Genomic DNA, 21091 nt, shown 5'->3' on the forward strand with positions numbered 1-21091 from the left:
TAACATCACCACCTGAGTGTACCTTCTGGGCAGCGGTGCGGAGCTCAGCCAGGGCAGTGCCAAGAGTCTTGGCACACTGACTCAGCTGCATGGCCGATGCCTGGTCCTGAATTGTGGGCACTGAAGCCTTCGCTGCTGATACCATCTTTCCTCCAGGCTGTAAGGGGGAGAAACAGGGATGACACAGTGGGATTGAAGATACCATCCTTCTGAAGGGTGGAGGAGGCAGCAAGGACAACATCCTCATGGAAGAGAGGGCCTAGAGTGAGGATGCTATCCTTCTTTGGGGTAGAGGGACAGTATTACATAAAGGGCAAACACATGGACAGAATGAGCTTTGAACTACCTTAAAGGAGAGTCACAGGTTTCTGAAGGAAGCATATGAAAGATGATCTTAAAGATGTTTTGGTCCCAGGGAGACTACTCTTAAAAGGGGTCTGAAGCAGCAAGAGGAAAGGGATAGTACTTGGCATGGTGTGGCACAACAGGGAGAGAGGATTCCATACCTGTAGGAAGCTCTGGCTGGCAGCAATGAGAGCAAGTTGGGCACTGGGACTGTCAGGCTGGGCTTGGCTTCCTCGGACACCCTGCACCAGCAGTGGGATTTGTTCTGCCACAGCCTGGAGGGCACAGGAGAATTTCATTAATCCTATTCCCCACTGAATGGGGCAGGGTCAGGAGACTACCCTAGCCCCCTCATTAAATGTGGGGTATGGGAAGACTGCCCTCAGCCCTTTTGCATACACCCTACTCCCCAAGGGTTGCTGTGGTCTCACCTTGCAGCTCTGGACTAGCAAAGGCTGGGGGCCTGCGGGGGCCTTGGGAACAGAAGCTGCATGCTGAGCGGCTGCAATGGTCTGGGTAGCTGAGGCTGCAGCCTGTTTGGCTGCGTGCTATGGGAAGAAAGCAGTCAGGACTAGTCCCCTTTCATTAGGCTTGCTTTTGACCCACCGATCCCATGATGTCCCCTTCCCCCACTTTGGGACCCCTGCTTGGTCTCTCCTAGCACCCCACATCTTCCTCTCAGCTGACTCCTCCTTTGTCCCTGTTCTTTTTCTTCTGCTTATCATTTCTCCCTCCCTTATCTCTTGTGCCCAAGCTCCCCCCCGCCCCCGTTTCCACAGTTCCTCTTTTATATCCCTGTGTCTTCCCCCACCCCCACTGACCTCCAGCCGCTGCACGAGCTTCTTCTTGATGGCATTCTGGGCAGCTGCATTGGTTGCCATGCGCAGGCCCTCTGCTGCCTCCCTCAGCCGCTGCTGCTGCTCCTCGCTGTCAGGGTGGGCAGCTGCCCCCTGAGATTTACGGATAAATGGACAGATTATCTCCATCACTCTGTGCTAGTACTGTCTCTCTAACCATCCATGTCGCTATCCCGTTTCAAAACCTGTCTCCTCCATGAAGTCTTTCCTGATTGACCCCACCTCAATCTACCATTCCCTCAGTTGGCATCCCTTGAAAAAAGGCCTTGGGTACCCTGCCTGCTTTGGCAAGGGAAGAAGGAACCAGGAAACCCAAGGAGACTAAGCTTTTCTGTGTAATTTGAACAATTCCTACATCAATCCCTAGCAACTATAACAATCTGACATTGTCACCTTTGGGTCCCACTGTCTTCCATAAAAAGCTTCTTCTAGGAGAAGGGGATAAGAGAAGGGGGTGGGGTGTGTGTGACAGGAGGGCAGATTAGGGGAAGGGGTATTCAGAATGTATGCTGTCTTGGGGTGGGGGGAGGGGCAAGATGGGGGGAAAATTTGGAACTCAAAACCTTGTAGAAATGAATGTTGAAGACTCAAAATAAATAAATAAAAAATTCTTTAAAAAATCACTTAAAAAAAGCTTCTTCTAGAGAATCTACAAAAAGACAGAAGGAGTGTACAGAATGCAATCCCCACTTTCCCAAAGAAGGTGAAAATGAGTCCAGTTTTGCAATGCCTCAGGTTCCCCCCAACCCCCCACCTGGGGCAACCAAGCAGGCAGGACTGGGTAGAGTTTTGTCAGGACACGTTCTAAGATGACCTTCCTATGTGAAATGGGAAGGTACTGAGAAAGTGACATTTCCTGTAAATGAGTCTCATTTAAAAAATCTCAGAATGGCAGAGCTAGAAGAGCCCTGAGAGGTCACCTATTTCAAAACTTCAGACTTAATTCAGATGTTTTATCTTATGAATGAAGAGAATCAAGGTCACATAGTGGAAGAGCCAGCACTGGAACCTGACCTTCATTTCCGTACGGCTTGTGTTACACCACAATGCTTCCCTGTACCTATGGTCCTGTGTCTCTGCTCCATATAGGGATCCTGGATGTGAAAAATGGTGGGAGTGAAGGGCGTGGTGTTTGTGTGTGTGTGTGTGTGTCTAGCCAGAGTCATTACTGGGTACTGAGTGGCTTTCAGAGGTGAACAAGATAAAGAGATCAGTCAAGTGAGGCAGCCAAGAGAGGATGTGAGAGAGGTTAGGCCTAGCTCCAACATTAACAGGAATCACTCCAACAGTGAAACTTCTTGTAATTTTATAGTAACTTTTACCTTGTTTGTTATTTTTTTTACCTCACACTTGTTTCCCCTTAATCCCTTTAGGGTTCCCTTAGCCTAATTCTCCCCTCCACTTTCCAGTCCTGACTTATTGGGAGTAAAAACCCTTAGAAAATCTTGAGAACACGGTGTACCTATTTTAAAGATAGGGGTAGGAAAGAAGCCGAGAGACATGTTCTTATTCTACCGTGGGCATAACAGAGAAACCCAAGATCAGGAACCATGGGAGGTGGTGGCTAAGAATGCAGACAGGCCAGCCCAGGGAGGAGAAAAAAAGTGTGACTGGAAGTCAGCCTAGTGCTAAAAGTGTTCTGGGGGGTTGATGCTGTCTGAAATGGGTGACCTCTCAAGAGCTCTTCCAGCTCAGCCATTCTAAGATTTTATAAATGAGATTCATTTACATTTCAGGAAACGTGCCTTTCTCAATACCTTCCCATTTCACATAGGAAGGTCATCTTAGGACAAAGGTTTCCCAGTGAGAATTTGCAAAACCTTTATAAACTTTCCCTTTCCTTTTTTGTTTGTTTGTTTTACCTATTCCCATAATCCTCTAGGAAAGCCATTCCCTAAGGCCACCACGTGATGATTTTTCTTTTTTGGCCACAACTCATTAAACTGTCTACTTATGCATGGAGGAGGCAGGTAGGTAGCTCAATGGACAGACTGCTGGGCCTGGAAGACCTGAGTTCAAATCTGGCCTCAGACACTAGCTATGTGACCCTGGGCAAGTTACTTAACCCAGTTTCCTTCAGTTTCCTCATCTGTAAAATGAGCCGGAGAAGGAAATGGCAAACCACTCCAATACCTTTGCCAAGAAAACCCCATGAACAGTATGGTCCCTGGGGTCACAAAGAACTGGACATGACTGAAGGACTAAACAATAACTCATGTATGGAAGGGCTATGATCTGTACTGGCAGAAAGGGTGCTCCCTGAGTCTTTAAGTACTAAAGTGAGTATTCTCTTGTTGGACAGAGGTAGGAACAGATTTCATTGGTACAGAGACCTTCTTGGTGAAGAAACTCCCTCTACCAATGCAGGCAGCATCACCTCTGCAACATATAGTCTTAAAGAGCTGGCTGGAAGGTTAAGTCTCCCTCTTCTCCGCATTTAAAATGAGCACTTTTTACTTCCTTCATATTGCTTTCTAAATGGGGTGTAGCAGAATAAGCCCTAGGCTCCTCACACTATTTTGGCAGGCCCACTTACTCTTAATCTCTCTGAGCCTCTATCTTCTCACCTTTAAAATGAGGACAATGATCTCTGCATTCCCTTCCCAGGCTGTAGTGCGGGAAGCACTCCCTGAACACTGAAGTGCTCTGCATGGGAAGGCCCATTTCCCCTAGACCTGAGGGATAGGGGCCCTGGCTCGAGGCTGTCTTTTCTTAGCAGGCCCACCTCAGATCAAGGGCTGCCTCTCTTCTGTCATCTATTTTCTTCCTGGGCCTGGAAAGGGATCTGCCTACAGGAAGTGACTGGCTCAATGGAGCTTCCTGTTAGAATACTGAAGCAATACCTTGGCAGCTTCCACCATCTTCGCCGTGGCATCAGCCAGGATTTTGGCTGCACTGAGCAGCTTTCGTGAATTTTCCAGGTCACTCTCTCCCTCAGCATCAGCCTTGATGGCATTGACCAGGTCAGAGGTTGCTTGGGCCAGAATTCGGGCTTGTCGAACCATTTCTCCTGAAAGGGTCAGGGATGTGGTTCAGCATGGGGAGGCTGGAGCCAAGGGGACAAAGGGAGAAAGGACTTTCTGAGAAGGTACAGGGGAGAGGAATTGAGAGATCTGTTCTCATAAGTGGTCTTCCTGGGGCCATTTCCCCCTCAAGTTTGGGATCTCAGAACAGGTTGGAGAGACCTGAAATCCATTTTGTGAGGAAGAGGGAATCTCCATTGGCTTGGTGGGGCAAGGAATGTATCTGGAAGTCTCCAGGGTAGATACCAAAGGAAAAGTCACAGGATTATAGATTTAAAGCTGAGAAAGACCTTAGAGGTCAACTAATCCAATCCTTCCATTCTATAAAAATGGCAGGTAGTCCCTCTCACACTGAGGAGAAGAAGAGTCTCTGAGGGACTATATGGGGACATCGTGGGGATGGAGTGGAGTGAAAGGAGAGAGGGATCTCACTAAAGACCTTCAGGGTGGACCTGTCAGGAATAACTAGAGAAAGAGAAGTGGTTTTCTTAAGGATCTCTCTGTGTGCCTTAAACCAGAGGGGGTCTTACTGGGAATGTCTGGAGAGGATCCTTAAGCAGGGATCCTGGGGAAACAAGTTTTCTAGTGTTCTATGGAAGAGTCTCTCTCAGGAGAAAAGAGTCTTAAGGAACAGTTATTTCACTCAGTAAAGATCTAAGAATTGAGGCGGGGACATTTTCAAGGGGTGTCCTCACCAGCATCACCCATGGAGCTAAAGATGTTCTCCGTGACAGTGAGGATAGTATCCGTGGCTTGGTCGTAGCGTCCAGCGGGGCGCCCTCCTGTGGCGTGGGCTCTTACGTGCTGCAGCAGCTCATTCAAGGCCTGGGTTACAGCAGTAGCCGCTGCTCCAACACCCCGAAGCAGTGACCCATCTTCCGTGGCTGCTTGGGATGCTGCCACACAGCCCTCCACCGCCTTAGCCACTAAGCGCCCAGCCTCCACCAGCTGCTCCTGACACACGGGTGAACTGATTGTGGGTGCCACCACCTGCAGACAGATTTCACATCAGGACCATTGGCTGAAGGAACATGAACTGTGGAACTGCTAAGGTATATTGGGGAGGGGGGAGGGTTGTGGAGTAAGGGGAGGGTGGCAGCAGGAAGTCAGGAGGTCCCAGAGAGATGATGGGACCATATGAAAGGACCACAAAGAGAGTGAGATAGGAGGAAGTCACTTAAAAGGACTGAGTCCTTGGTATAAGAGTGGGCATTACTACCTACCACATCTCGGAACTTATAGTGCTCTTTTGGACTCACCTTGGTACAGGCCACAAGTTGGGATGTGGACAGAGCACATTGTGTAGCTGCAGCAATAACCTGGGTCTGCAGCCCTGAGTCCTCTGTCCGTTGGGCAACACTCTTGGCCTTGAGAACCAGTGCAGCTGCAGCACTGGCCACTGCCTTGGCCAGTTGCATCAGCATGTCCTGTAGAGAAACAGTAATTGGCGTGGCCCTACCTTGTCCCCTTGGCCCATGATTCCAAGGCACCCAAGGTAGAAGTTGATCGATGTCCCTGTTGACCCTGATCACAAGATAGTATGCAGAAACCACCAGCCACCAGAGCATTCCCTAAAGCAAATCTGGAGCCCTGAGTAGGACAGAACCCATACAAAGAGGAGAGAACCCGCACCCAGGAGATAAAAGGTTCGATCATTAGGAGCCCCCAAACCAAAGGGAAAGGCGTATGAGGCGGATACACTCGGACAGTGATGGGGGTAGAGACCAGTGTTGTGTGTGTGCAGGTGGAGGGAGGGAGCTGCTCTTGCCTCTCGCCCTTCTTTCACTTCCCTGTCTGTTTGAGGGGACAAAGCCCCATTCATTCTCCTCCCTTAGCCCATTTCTCTTCCTACTTAGTTCCTGTGCCCGGTTCCTCTCCTCTCCCATTATTCTGTCCTTTCCTCCTCCTCACACCAGGAAACGGGCCGGGGGAGGTGGGGGGGAGGGGGAATATCAGTCGAGTGTATACGGCTCAGGGAGGACAGAGATGAGAAGGCCCAGGCTAAGGGGCCATTACCGTAGGGGGGTCAGGGGGGAATCGAACCCCAGACCCTCTGGGCGCAAACATCTGCATGGGAAATTGGGGAAAAAAGGTCAGCTGGAGAAACAGATGTGGAAGTAGGCTGGCTCTAAAGGGTGGTGGGGGTGGGGTTAAAGCTGTCCCCATTAATATGGACAAGACAAGAGGATCACAGGTGGGAAGGACAGGGGCTAAATTCATTTGCATTTTAAGGGCTGGATTCTGGGGTCCAAAAAGCAGTATTAGGGGCTCATTCCATCAGAAGCAGGGGTTGGGATTCAGGGCATAGGGGACATTCTCCTAGATAGGGACTAGGGGCGGTATTCACAAAGTTTGCTGTAACCTACCTGGAAGTGGGGGTCAGTGTCACTCTCTCCAATTTGCTGCAGAAGTTCTCCACTGGCCTGTCCCACATTCCCAGCAGCCTGCAGAAGGTTCTGACGGGGCTGAGGGAACCAGGCACTGGTCAGACGCCACCCACATTCTGTCCAAACCATGGACGCTGAGCCCAGTTCTGTGTCCCACATCCAAAGAGCCCGTTCCTCCTTTCCTCAAAATCTCTGACCCTTATTTAACCACAAAAATGGCTAACTAGGTGCCGAATACCAATTCGGACATGGCCCCACGCCCACGGCCCGCCTTACGCCCCCCAAGCCCTCCAGTGCCTGACCTCAGCACTGGCCGGCTGGGCGCTTCGCAGCAGTTCTGACACGGCTCCGGCCAGGCCTTTGGCTGCCTGCAGCAAGGGCCGCCCGCTTCCCCCCTCATCCTCCAGCAGAGCGGCTAGCATCTTCACACCGCGGGACATCTCAGTCAAGTTGGAGGAGATCGTAGTCACCGCACAGCCCACAGCTGTGTAGTCAGTCTCTGCAGGATCTCCTAGGGGCAGAAAGGAGAAAGTGTAAGGGACAGAGTACTCAGCACTCACAAGGTGGAGCTGAAGTTGCAAACACAGTAAAATCTGCCATTCTTCATCCCCAGCTCCACTCTCCAAACATTCAACCAGGACTAAAAATCCTTGATCATCACACCTGCGGTCAGATTCACTACGGAGGCAGTGCCAGCTGTGATGGCATCCACTTGAGAGTGGATCTCATGTTTTGACTCATCCATCTTGTTCTTACGCCAGGCCTTGGATGCCTGAGCAAAAGAATGAGAGAAAGAAACACCTCTGGCCCCAAGCTCTACTGCTGGAATTTGAGGGTGCTCACCCTTCTGTTCCCAAGTCCTTCCCCACACTCACAGCATCCTGGCCAAGTGGGGGCAGAGTCTCAAAGTCGTCCAGGGTGGCCTGGGCAGCCTGCACAGCCTGCATGCTGGAGTTGATGGTACCAGTGAGAGCCTGTTGAGCTGAGGTCTAAGAAACAAGAGAAAGGATAGAAGAAAGAGATAAAGAAGAAAAGTAAGGGAGGTGAGGAAGGGATGGGGAGAAAGGCCATAAGGAGCACAAAACAGGGATATGGGAGCAAAGTCTGGAGATGTGGTGCTCTTACCAAAGGGGGCATGTGCCCACGGTGCATCTGACCGCTGGTGATCTGCTGCTGAGCAGGTGGCATGCTGCCCACCTGGAAGTTCTCAGGGCCAGAAGCTCCGGAGCGCATGATAGCAGGCAGGGCCACGGAGCCATGCTCTACCCTCCCTACCCGGTTATATTGCTGTTGTAGGACTGTAGACCTGAAAAGTTGGTGAAGGAAGAGATAACAAACTTTTGACTGACAACTCACATACTAATGTATCTAGGCTGCAGGCATGACCTAAGAGACTCAGAAAATACTTCTCATCCTTCCTGTATTCTTCATTCTTCCAAATCATACTGCTATTATACAACTGATCACTGGAGCTAGGGACTTGAGTGGTACAGGGTTCTCAGAGTGTTTGCCTCACCTCTGTTTCTCTCTGTTGGTTACACTATCACTGAAGGGCTGAAACTTAGGGAGACAAGTTGGAGATATCTCAGGTAAGATACACAATCTTCCTCCCACCCCTAACCTCAACCAACAAATCTTCTCACTACAGCCTGTACCTGTGCTATAGAGGGCATCATACATCGGGAAGGTGTTGGCTTAGATCACTTCCAAGGACCTTTCTGACTCCAACGCTATGACTATGCTCCTAGGGACCAACCTTCCTACAGCTGTTGAAGTCACACCTCTCCTCTAAAAGATGGGGTTTCTCCCCCAAACCTCTCCCCACTGCATACTTCTTGGGAGACACGGAGTCCTCCAGCATGGTAGATTCTTCATCTCCTTCTAGACCAAAGTGATCCTTGCTCTTCTTCTGCAGGGAGAAAGTGGCCCCAGGGAAGAGACAGGTCAGTTAAAGAAGTTCCCGGTAAGAGGATGGGGAAGGGAAGCAGGGGCCTTCTTTTCGGGCCCCAACCTTTCTGGTTCCCCAAGATCTTGGGCTTCTTGCCTCCTAGAAGCAGGTGGAAGATTCAGGTTTGTGGAAGTAAGGTTAGGAGGTCCTCACCTTTTTAAGGATAATGTCAATATAACCAGCAATGAGCTGAGCAATCTGCTCTCCTTCTGTTGTCTGCACCGAGTAGTAGCCATCCTGGTAATCTCCAAAGTCCTGGGGGCAGAATGTGGGTGTTCAGGAGAGGCCCTAGGTATATACCAAGTAGGAGAAGACAGGGTGGGGGCTCCTCCAATCGAGACAGGATGTGCACACTTCTCTTGTGCTGGGAGCGCTCACTTCCTCATTCCCTTGAACTCATGCATCCACTGTGGGGAATGCTGCCTTTTAGTCTAACTGTCTTGTCTCTTGCTGAAGGGGCAAAGGCTGAACTCCATCAACCCATGACCCCTACGTCTCTTCTCTCCTCACTGGGGTTGTGCTTTCCAGCCGTAAACTACCTGAGACAGACACAGGCCCAGTTTGACCATCTTCCTGTTGGTACTTCCCCCTTCCCAGTCACCCTGGGGCTTACTTCTGTGGGTCCCCACAGATTTCCTCTACCCTTGAAAGGCCCCTCACCAGAGTGAAGCTCTTTGGAGAGGCAGCCCAGCGCTTGATATTTGTAAGATTCCACTCCTGGATCACTTCCTTGGTCTTCTCATCCACTCGCATCACACATTCTTTGGTGATACCCAGTAGCCGAGGAACTAGCTTGTTCTTACCTTTCATTTTCTCCTGTCAAGAGCCAGAAGGGCAAGCAAGAGGTCAGATGCAGAGCCATGAAGGAATTCTGAGGTGGAGGCAGAGTGGCAAGAGACTGGGGAGATCGCAAAGGTGGGGCAGAGGGAAAGGGAGAGGCTCCATGGAGAGCAGGTCTTTGCTGGGTTAGGGTTGAAAGGGAGGCAAGTAAATGACTGGGAGTTTCCCGAGGGTAAGAAAGGCAAGCAAGAGTGGGAAGTCAGTCAGTGGAAACGGATGTTCAGAACTAACCTTGACCAGGAAGAAGGAAACACCATACGTCTTGAGGGAGCGGGCAAGCTTCACGTAACGCACCTTTGCTTCAATCTCACTCATCTGCCCGCAATTCTTGTGGGCCTAGGGGTATGGGGAAATGAGGGGTGATGGCATAGGGGAGAGCTGGAAGGCTCACAGGGAGGAGTGAAATAAGAGGGAAGGATGTTTTAGGGACAAGGGGAAGGATTGATGGACCAGGAAGAGCCAGGATGGGGGAAGATTAGAGGGAATGAAGACAATGGGATGAAATCAGGGAGTCAGGGAGTGGGAAGTGTAATGGGAGACATAAAGATTGATGGACCAGAAGGGAATGGTCAAGGAAGCCTGGGTGTGTTATGCGGCGATGGACAGAATATGTGTGTGGGGGCATGGTTAGGGAGTGAGGTTATGCAGGGATAACAGGTAAGAAGGAAACAGTAAACCTGAGGGGACAGAAAGAAGGCCTGAATGGGTAGTCTCATGAGGTACTAATTATACCACAACCTTCCACTGGCACAGTGCTCTATGCTCTTCAAAGTGCTTTCACTTATATTATCTCTTTTGATCTTTAACAGCCTCATGTAGGGCAAGTATTATTAACACCATTTTATAGATGGGAAATTGAGACACAGACAAATTAAGTACCTAAGATCCCATGGTGGAGCTGGAAGTGGAAGTTTAGGTCTGCTGCCTCCTGAAGCAATGAGGCCCAGAGGCAAGTTCAGTGGAGGGTGGGGGGCAGACTAGGCCCCTCCTCATAGTCTTCCCCCCTTACCTGGAATATTTTTCGCTCTCCCTTCTGCTTCACATATTCCTTGGGCAAGAAATCTTTCAGGCTACAATAGAAAAGGTGGGCGGTAGGTCAGTTAGAAGGAGGGGCAGGGATGGGGCATAAGCCTTTGGATCGGGATCTATCTGTGCATGTGAGGAAAACACTTTAAGACAGCCTTTCTTTGTGAAGAAACAAGACAGACTGAGCTTGAGATTCCTTTGAAATATGGCTAAATGAAGAGCTGGTCAGTCAATAAACATTTATTAAGCACCTACTACGTGTAGGCATTGTACCAAGCAATGGGGATACAAAAAAAGGGAAAAGACAGTCCTGGCCCCTCAAGAAGCTTACAATTTTTTTTTTTTTTTGCTGAGGCAATTGGGGTTAAGTGACTTGCCAAGAGTCAGAGTCACACAGCTAGTGAGTGTTATATGTCTGAAGCCAGATTTGAACTCAGGTCCTCCTGACTTCCAGGCTGGTGCTCTATCCACTGCGCCACCTAGCTGCCCTTGAGCTTACAATTTAATAGGGGACTCAACAAGCAAACAAATATGTACAAAGAAGCTATATTTAGAATAAACAGAAAATAATCAAAAGAGGGAAGGCAATAGAATTAAGAGGGATTGGGAACAGCTTCCAGTAGAAGATGGGATTTTAGTTAAGACTTAAAGGAAGTAGGCAGAACAAAGAAGAGAGAGCATTACAGGCATGAGGGATAGCTAGAGAGAATGCCTGGAGGTAAGAGATGGAGTTTGTAGAACAGTCAGGAGGCCAGTATCACTGGATTAAAGCCTATGTACTGGGGAGTAAGGTATAAGAAGATTGGAAAGATAGCAGGGGGCTAGGTCATGAAGAGCAAAACAGGATTTTGTATTTGATCTTGAGGGCAACAGAGCCCAATGGTAGTTATTAAGTGGAGGTGTGTTAGAGTGACAAGGTTGGACCTATGCTTTAAGGAAAATCATTTTGGTGTCTGTTTTGTTCTGTTTTGGCTAGGCAATGGGGTTAAGTGACTTGCCCAGGGTCACACAGCTAGTAAGTGTTATGTGTTTGAGGCCGGATTTGAACTCAGGTCCTCCTGAATCCACTGCATCACCTAGCTGCCCCTTCATTTTGGTGTCTGAAAGGAAGACTCTGAACCTTTGTGCAATGCCCCTTTTCCCCCCAACCACGGTCCACTGTTACTGTTGGCAACTGTACGGGCATCTGATTACCACTTCCCCAACTTCAGGGTCCGGTGTTCAGGGAAGAGGAAAGGGAACCCAAGATGGGGCCTTCTTTAGCAAGGGGGAGGGGATCCAAGAACAAAAGCAGCACAGGGTGGTACAGAAGAGGACAGGGTTGGAGAGCACAGTGGAGCTGAGAGAGAACAGGTCTAGCTCCATTTATATTCAAGTAAACCCCTCACTACAGTCTCACTCTGAGGTCTCATCATGAAGTGGAGATGAGTGAAATTTCTGGAAATCTATGTCAGCAGAATGAGAACTTTGGTGGGTCCTGGGAAGTTGGAAATACTTCAAGTAGGAGTCCTGCAGAGAATTCGTGTGTATTTGTGCTGTAAGGACAAGCCTAGCTGGATTGCAGAAAGCCTCACTGCCAGAGTGTTGGCCACCAAGGGATGAAATTTTTTAACCACAGCAACTCATTAGCAACATTTACACCATTACTGTAAAAAGGGTTACAATCCACATAGGCAGAGGGAACAAGCACATTGATTAAACAAGAAATCCTTTAATTATTGTACTTGGGTTATGAATAACTTGTATTATGAAACCAAGACATTTCATAGCTTTCTCTGGGCTTATTTTTTTCTCATCTGTTTTCAACTGGGTCCTTACAGTAGCAAGATAATCCCTTCATTTTTTCCTAATTGATTTTTCGTTCCCCCTCATCACAGCAGCTGCTCCAAAACTTCTCTTCAAGCCCCTTATTCAATCCCTCCTCCCACCCTCTCAGGTGACTCCTCTGCTTCCTAATTTGCCAAAAAACCTAAGGCCATTCACCATGAGCACCTTTCTCATCTTGCAAGTCCGTCATATAATCTCTCTCTTCCTATGCTCCAGTCTCTGATGAAACAACTACCATACTCTTGATCCTGTCTTTCCCAGTAGGCTGAACCCACAATCATCCCTTTTCTCTAATCTTCCATCTGTCCCTAACTACTTGTTCCCTCCAAGCTGCCTAGAAGCATACTTAGTTCTTCACCCTTCTTTAAAAGTCCTTGCTAGGCCCGATGCTCCCCACAAACTATGGTCTTATATATCTTCTTCCCTTTCTCAGCCACACTCTTCGTAAAAGCTGTACACATTTACTGCCTCCACTTCTTTCCTCACAATCTCTTCTAAGTCCTCTGCACTCTACCTTCTGACCTCATTTTTCACCTGAAATTCTTCTCTCGAAAATTACCAATGACTTTTTTTTGTTTTTGCTAGGCAATGGGGTTAAGTGGCTTGCCCAGGCTCACACAGCTAGTAAGCGTTATGAGTCTGAGGCTGGATTTGAACTCGGGTCCTCCTGAATCCAGGGCCAGTGCTCTATCCACTGTGCCACCTAGCTGCCCTACCAATGACTTCTTAATTGCCAAACCTGAGGGCCTTTTCTCAGTTCTTATGATCTTTAACCTCTCTTCAGTACCTGACCCTGCTGACTTCTCTTCCTCCTAAATACTACTTAGTCTCTAGGTTTTCATGGCACCATCCTCTCTTGGCTCTCCTCTTACCTCAGTTTCCCTTGCTGGATCACCATCCATGTTATGATTCCTAGCTCTGTCCTACAGCTTCTTTGTTTCTCCCAACAGCTCCCATGTGGTGAACTATCTCTAGACAAATGACTCTCAGACCTGTACCTCTAGTCTTGAGCACCAATACCACATCACCAAATGCCTATAGACATTTCAAACTATATCTCCTATATGTATCTCAAACCCAACATTTTCAAAAGAGAACTCATTATATTTTCCCCCAAACTCCCTTCCCTTCTGAACTTATCTTTTCTGTTGAAGGTATTATAATTACCAGGGTTACAAATTTGATGCTTCATTTTCCCCTCACCCCACATATTTAATTAGCTACCAAATATTGTAATTTCTGTCTCTATAGCATCTCTCCCATAATTCCCTTCTCTTCACTCTCATTATCACCACCCTAGTTTATAACCTCATCACCTGTTGCTTAGACTACTGCAATAGCACCCTAACTGCATATCTTTTGTCAAATCTTTCTGCATCCATCTTCTCTATAGCCAAAGTGATTTTCCTAAATCACAAGTCTAGTGGTTCCCTAACACTTATGGCAGTTTTGTATTTAAAGATCTTCACAACCTAGCCTTAGTTTATCTTTCCAGACTTATTACACATTGGTCCTCTCCTTATCTTCTATGGTTCAGCTAAACAGCCTTCATACTGAGCCTCATACACAGCATCTACCGCCTCCCTAATATTGTACTTGGGCTATCCATTATGTCTAGAATTCATTCCCTCCTTACCTCTGCCTCTTGGAATCCCTGATTTCCTTCAGGGTGGCTCAAGCGCCACCTTCTATGTGAGATCTCTCCTTGCACCCCTGGATGTTAGTACCTCTCCCCTACCCTGTTACCTTGTATCTTTTCTGCATATACCGATACAGGTGTATATTGTCTCTCTTGTTTGAATGTGAGCTTACTGAGGGCAGGGACTGTTTGTTTTTTATCCCTAGTGACTATCCCAGTGCCTGAGTGCCTAGGATATAAGAAGCATTTAATCAGTGCTTGTTGATTGACTGATTCCTTATAGTTACTATAGTTACATTACCTTGAAAGGGTTATAGGTAAGGAAAAGGGGAGGTTATATTTCTCTTCTTTAGGGATCCCCAAAAGAAACTGGGTTTGGAAGCCATTTGTGATAACAGCTAAGGAGGGAGCAAGAAGGCCAATCCCTGGGCCCAAGGGAGAGAAAGAAGAGTCTGAAAGGGAGGCCAAACTACGATTGAGAATCATTCACGATGGAGAAGGAGGTGCCTAACATCCGAGTGGGGAGTACAGGTCACTTACTCAAGGAAGCCAGGCTTATGCTTCTGCTCATTGTGAGGTCCAAACTGAATCTGGCACTGGAAGCCAGCAAACTCACAGGCCTTGTCAAAGGAGACAGGGTGGGAGCCATTCAAGATGTCATCTCGTGCCTGAAGAATACAACAGGACATTTAGGTTGGGCCTCAAGAAGACTCTGTTTGGGCCAGAACTACTAGCCTAGAGGGCATTAACATGCTTTCCTACACAGCACCATCACTATTTTTGCATTCCCCTTCCCTACCAGCTGTGCCCCCATTTTCACACCTGAACATAGAGGAGATTCAGCTGTACAGGGTCCCGGGAGTCCACGTTTTGGTCTGAGTAGAAAAACTTTCTTCGAAGGAGCAATGTTTCATGCTCTTCTACACCTTGTTCCCTCAGTGTCCGCCCATGGTCCAGCCAGTTCACTGGAGCAAAAAGATACCCCCTTTTCAGTAGTGAGACCTACGATAACCATCAGAGCCCTCACTGACAGGACGGCTCCCAAGTATGGACTCTCCCCTACTGATCCAGCTGTCCCTCTCCCACCTATCTCTAAGTTGCTTTAACCCGTTATTGCTCCAGCTGCCTTCCCTGACCTGTCCAGCTGCCCTTCCCACACTGCTTCAGGAGCTCCTTCCCTACTGACTCAGAAGCAGCAACCCTACCTGTCCCTTTCCTACCTGTCTAGCTGCCCCTCCCCCCCCTGTACCAAGAGCCCCTCTCCTCTCTTCCCTTCCCCTACCTCTTCTGGTACCCTTCCCCTACTGCTCACACTCATCATCCGTGTGTAACTTCTGCTTGAGCTTCTCCATTTTTTTCTCATCCCGCAACAGTGTCTTATCCTTCCGCAGTGTTCCTGTTACCTCCTCTTTTTTCTCTTCCAGGAGCTCCCGAACCAGGGAGTATTCCTCATGGTTGGTGATACCTGGGCAGGGGTGTGTTCAGAGGGGTGAGGGGGGTGGCTGCAGGGGTGGCAGGTGGCTGGCTGCCCTTCGTCAGCTTCTTTCCCCTCCCACCCACCCTCTTACCAATGCGGGCACAGATAGTCATGAGCATGTCGGTGACCGTCTTAGAGTCATCCACCATGATGGTCTTCACAGCTCCATCCAGCATTCTGATCTTCAGGGGCCGCTGCTTCTTTCTATACTCCATAGTGTCCTAGGTGGGGCCAGAGAGGAAGGCAGCATCTTAGGCTGGTGGATGGGGCGGGCGGGCAAGGAGGAGACAACTTTTTGATTGTTTCAATATCCAAAATGTGAGAATCAGTTTGTACAAAAGGGACCAAAGAGGCAATAAATGATCACAGATTGAAACGGAGTTCAACAGTCAAAGCCTGGCTCTGGTCAGGTGTGCAGTGATTAGAAGGGGAACTAGAGACAGGGTTGTAGGGTTTTTCAAAGACAAGGGAGGTCAGAAATACTCACTCCATTTCGAAGCATGTAGTAATCTAGGGCCTTTCCAGCCTCTAGCCAGATACCCTTTTTGGGGTCATCATCCGACAGAAACAGCCCAAAGTCATTGGCTGGAAGAGAGCATTTGTCAATCCAAGGCAGACTCACCTAGAATTCCCCGCCCTTCATCCCTATGACCAAGCTGCTCCTACAACCCAGAAGGTTCCATGGTGTACTACTGACCCTTATGGTGGCAGGCTGTGGTTCGTTCCCTGCCCCTAGTAAATATCATAATCCAATACCAGTAACAGAGCAATAGTCAGGGGAAGGAGGGCCCAATCCCTTCCTACTTGTGGGACCGTGTGAGGAGCCAACTGGAAAGTGACTAGTTGGGTGTTATTAGGAGGGGATCTGTGTAAAGTTGTCCCAGAATTTAGCCCAATGTCCCCGCTTTCCCCCATCCAGTGCCTAGAGACTCACGAGGGCCAGCTAGCGCTTCTGGGATGCGCTCTCGGATGATTCGGCAAGCATCATACACCATGGTAGATGGCTCGAACTGCATCGTCTTCACGACATTGCCAATGCTGATTTTCAGTGACAGTGCAACCATGTTGGCGGCTTCTCTTCTTTCTGGCTACACCTGCTGGGTGGGCAATGGGATGTCAGCTCCATGGGTGAGGAACTGGGGGATTCTCTCAGAACAGAGAGTTGGGAGGTAGAGAGATAGTGGTAGGAAAGGCGATAGGGCAAAGCAGGGAGGGTGTTTTCTCTAAGAAGATAAAAAAACATAAATAACCCAAACTTTAAAGAAGAATACCTTAAAATGAGCTGTCCCCACCTCTAAAACACCTCAGAAAGAGAAGCCAGCCTGGAGTCTGTTGCTCAACATTCACTTCCACAAGATTTTGAGTTCCAAATTTTCTCCCCATCTCGTCCCTCCCTCCACCCCAAGAAAGTGTTCATTCTGAATACCCCTTCCCCTAATCTGCCCTCCCTTCTATCACTCCCCCCACCCCTTATTCCCTTCCCCTTCTATTTTCCTGTAGGGTAGGATAGATTTCTACACCCCACTGCCTGTATATCTTATTTCCCAGTTGCATGTGAAAACAACTTTTAACATTTAAAAAAAAAATTTGGGTTCCAAATTCCTTCCTCCCTCCCCACCCACCCTCATTGAGAAGGCAATGCTGCTCAGTGTTTTGAGGGGTTAGCCCCAACATCTAGAGTCTTTGGGGGCCTTTCAGCTATTTTCCCCCTCTCCCATTTCTTTCTCTCTCTCTTTTCTCTTTAGCTTTTGTCCTCCATCTCCTGCCTTTTGTTTCTCTTTCCCCACTTAGTATTTTTCCTTCTTTCCTCCCTCCTATGGAGCTGTAGAGGAGTGTGAAAGTCAAGAAGCTGTCTAGTTCAGTCTGTTGGCTTCAGAGATTCATGTTTAAGCCACCCAAGACAGATGACTACATGCCCTGATCCTACCAGTCACCTGTCTTTGGTACCCTCATGTTTTCCCCCTCAGCACACTGTTAGCACAGCACTTCTATCCCTCCCAAATTTCTGATTCAATCTTCTAATGATTTTCTCTTCTCAAAGATCTCAGGATGAGCAGCTCTACAGACTCCTGGGGAAGCAAATATGACGTTTGGTTTTTCTGATGTTTAAGACCTTTTCTATAGCTCACTTTGAAGCTACCTGCTATTATAATCTGAATCTCTGTCTTGTACCTAACTTGGTTCCTCCAAACTTTCCTTGAGGACTGATTTTTTTCATTCCTTTCCTCTGTATCCTCTCTTGCTTGACCTTTTTTCCTTTTTCTAACAGTTTGGATCCAAGCAGGTCAAGGGCAGCAAGTGGCAAGTAGTAGCACAGGGCTCTTTTTCATATGGAAGAATCTTCCTGTCAGCCAGTGACATCACCAAATTCTGTGCAGTGATTGGTTATCTCACAGCTAAAAGAGATGTATGACCATAGGCTGAAGTAAAAATATAAATTTCCTACTGCCATGAGCCCTCCCCAAGGTAAACTAGTTTTTAGGTAGGTGGCTGGGCAAGAAATTGGAGGATGATAGTAGGAGGATCTGGGGGTAGGGAGTTGGGAAGTGGAGTGCTGGTAATGATCCAGGACAGGGAATCATGGAGGAGATGGTCTGAGAGAATAGGTAGAAGGGCAATTTGGGAACGTATGATCATGAGGGAAAGGGAGAATTCTGGAGAGACAACAAATGATTGGGAAGAACTGAGTTTTGGGCTATTATAGGAAACAGACTAACCAGTGGTTTCTGTAGTATAAATACGCCAGAGGTCCCTGAGGACAAAGCCTTGGCCCTGACCTGTGCCCTCCCTACCTTCCCACTAAGATCCCTTCATCTTGCTTACAATTCCTTTTCTCCTCCCACCTTTATCACTGGGGTACCATTCCCTGCATTTAGACCAACCTGGTGGTGAGGATACTGACCAAACTGGAGCAATTCAGAGAAGCAGGCAGCTAGCAAAATTCAGAGCAGGACTGGGAAGAACTCCTCATCCTGGTCTGAAAATGTGAACCCTCATGCCCCAATTTCCTCCGGACATACAGACTCCCCATCATTTGGGCAGGAAACCACTGAAACCTCTGGTAAGACCCCGATAAGAGAACTGAGTCATGCTCCCCTTTCTCTCTTCTGAATATGATAAAAGGAGGCAGTGGAAAGAGAACTGACTAGAGTCAGAGGGCTTGAGTTCCAATCCCACCTCTGATGATTATTATCCATGTGACCTTGAACAAGTCACTTAACCTCTTTGGGTGGCCTCAGTTTCCTCATGTATAAAGTGAAGTTGAACTAAATAGCCTCTGAGGTCCCTTTCAGCTCTTCATCTATGATCCTTTCATGGGAAAAAGGAAGGGGAATACAATCCTGAGGAGAGGGTCCCTTGAAGATTACATCGTGCCCAGAAAGCTACTCCCCTCATCCTTCCCAATCTAGCACCACCCCTTTCTCTCCACTCCCCCCAGGGAATCCCCCTCCCTCAAGACATTCCAGAGTCACATTCCAGAGGAGTTGGGCAATGGGGGGGGAGGGGGAAGGGGAGGTGTCACAACCCAGCAAGGAATGGAATGTGTGTGTGCTTGAGGGGAGGTGGGGGGGAAGTGGGGTACACAATGTACAGGCAGAGTAGTAAAAGACAGGGAGACACGGAGAAAAAGAGGGTGAGAGGGAGATAAAAACATATATATATATATGTATATGGAGAAAGAGAGACCGAGGGAAAGAAAGGGAGATCATGTATATATGTGAAAGACAGAGACATGGGAGACAGAGAAAGGCAGAGATAGATGAAGACTAAGTCAGAAAGTGTAGACTGGATTGGGGGAGTTATGCTTTGTGTCTGTTACCAAATTTGGCCTCTGAGTCTTAACCACGGGGAGGAGGGGGAGCCCTGTGGGTTAGATGCTGACACATCCGGCCTCAGGCTGTGGGAGGCTCATTTAGGACTGGACTGGGCAACAGGAGAAGGACTAGGCCAAATCAATCTAGCTCCCATCCACACTTCTTCTATTCTCTTTATATGTGCCCTGACCTTTTCCCATGTGTGTATGATACTCTTCTCTCCTGTATAGCTCCTTTCCCATATACCTAATTTTCACTGAATATACAGTCCTTTACCAATATACCTTTCCATATAGTACCCTCCTCCCTCCAGTCTTCTACACACTGCTCCTACCCCATTCAGGCAAGTATCTACTATGTATAAGACATTGGGCTAAATACTGCTGAATACACAAAGGTGAATATGGTAGGGTCCTTGCCCTCAAGGAGCTTAAACTCTAGTAGTGGGGTGAGATTGGTCCATAAATAATTCTGATACCAGATAGGAGAGGTTCAGAGGAGGGAGATATCATATCTGGCTGGGGGCAGCCAGAGAAAAAATTATGGAGAGGAAAACATTTAAAGTGGGTAAGATTTCTTTTTTTAGTTTCATTTTTAATTTATGGACTAAAGCAAGCATTTCCATAACATAGTATAATAAAAAAAAAAGACGACTGAACATGAAACTGCAAAACCATAATATACATCTTGCTTATTCCTTTCAACAGGGGTCCATATAAGGTAGAGACTGACTGGAGCAAAGGCTGGAATTTAAAGTACCTATAAAAGTATAGTGGGAGATTGATGATAATAGGGAAATGGGTAGAGAGAAGTAACTATATATGAGGATGGTTTAAGGATGTACATAGGGAGATTTTAAGGAAAAACTGGGGTTAGATTACTGACAGACTTGAATACAAGACTGAATTTGGACTTTATATTATAGGTAACAGGGAACCAAAGGGGTTTTTAAGAAGTGGAATGGTAATTAATGCTGTGACTGGGAAGACTGCTCTGAGGATGGTGTGAAGGATGGATTAGATGGAAAGAGATGTTGAAGGAACGGAGACCAGTTGGGAGATTACTTTGACCTAGGGTAATGGTAGCTGGAATGGGAAGGAAAGGACTAATGAGAAATACTGTAAGGAGGTAGGATCAAGAGGATTTGATGGGGGTGGGGCAAGGGAAGAGTCAATGATAACCCTAAGTTTTTGAATCCAAGTGACTACAAAAGTAGTGCTACTCTTTAGAAAATTCAGCAAAGTTGAGGGGGAAGAAGCTGATTTGGTAAGAAAGATAAGTTCGGCTTTGAACTCAGCCCCTGGGGCAGCTGGCCAGATACATTCAACAGACAGTTGGACAAACAGAACTGCACATTTAGTGAGAGGTTAAAGCTTCTCTCCTTGTAAACACACCAACCTCCTCCTACATAGAAATACTTTGCTTTCCCCTCCCCCCTCTTCTCATAGAGTTGAGGACCCAAGAGACCTTGGACTACCCAGCTTGTTCTCTTAAGAGGTTAGAAAAGGGCCAAGCTGGGTATAGTCTGAGGCCAGAGGTTGGGGTGATACTGCAGAGTATAGTATAGCAGCTGGATTGGCCTTGGAGTTACATCAGAGTACAGTCAGTAGGTGGCTTGCCAAGGATAGAAATGATATCAGGGTATATATAGTCAACTCCTTGGCCAAGCTAGGGGTGAGAGCAGGGTGGGGTCAGTGGCTGGGCCAAGCTGAGGGTAAGACCTGGGTGTGGTCAGTGGACAGGCTGGGGATGTGATCAGCAGAGACCAGCTTCCTTCTCAGGCCTCATTTCCCCTTTTCTTGTTCGGGAGGGAGGAGGAAGTTCTGCAACTGGACCAGGGGAACTGGAAGAAGCTCAGAACTGGGGATATGCCAAACTGAAAGAGTAGGGGAGCTCAGAGCATGTCC

General features: G+C 48.0%; 1 protein-coding gene across 1 annotated transcript in view; it reads right to left on the reverse strand.

Annotated features, from left to right (window-relative positions):
• The window catches only part of TLN1 (talin 1), a 39721-nt gene that overhangs the window by 15187 nt on the left and 3443 nt on the right, over positions 1-21091 (reverse strand). Inside the window, 23 exon segments of the mRNA XM_020977036.2 lie at positions 23-157; positions 507-620; positions 777-893; positions 1167-1295; positions 4046-4212; positions 4921-5215; positions 5485-5652; positions 6592-6690; positions 6915-7123; positions 7276-7384; positions 7488-7601; positions 7738-7918; positions 8445-8521; positions 8714-8815; positions 9221-9376; positions 9632-9736; positions 10410-10470; positions 14433-14560; positions 14715-14857; positions 15205-15357; positions 15461-15590; positions 15857-15954; positions 16304-16466. Of these exon segments, the coding sequence (XP_020832695.1) occupies positions 23-157; positions 507-620; positions 777-893; positions 1167-1295; positions 4046-4212; positions 4921-5215; positions 5485-5652; positions 6592-6690; positions 6915-7123; positions 7276-7384; positions 7488-7601; positions 7738-7918; positions 8445-8521; positions 8714-8815; positions 9221-9376; positions 9632-9736; positions 10410-10470; positions 14433-14560; positions 14715-14857; positions 15205-15357; positions 15461-15590; positions 15857-15954; positions 16304-16433 (3120 nt within the window). The 5' untranslated portion in view covers positions 16434-16466.

This window comes from Phascolarctos cinereus, unplaced genomic scaffold (assembly GCF_003287225.1).
Source record: "Phascolarctos cinereus isolate Bilbo 61053 unplaced genomic scaffold, phaCin_HiC Scaffold_4;HRSCAF=312, whole genome shotgun sequence".
NCBI classification, from domain to species: Eukaryota; Metazoa; Chordata; class Mammalia; order Diprotodontia; family Phascolarctidae; genus Phascolarctos; species Phascolarctos cinereus.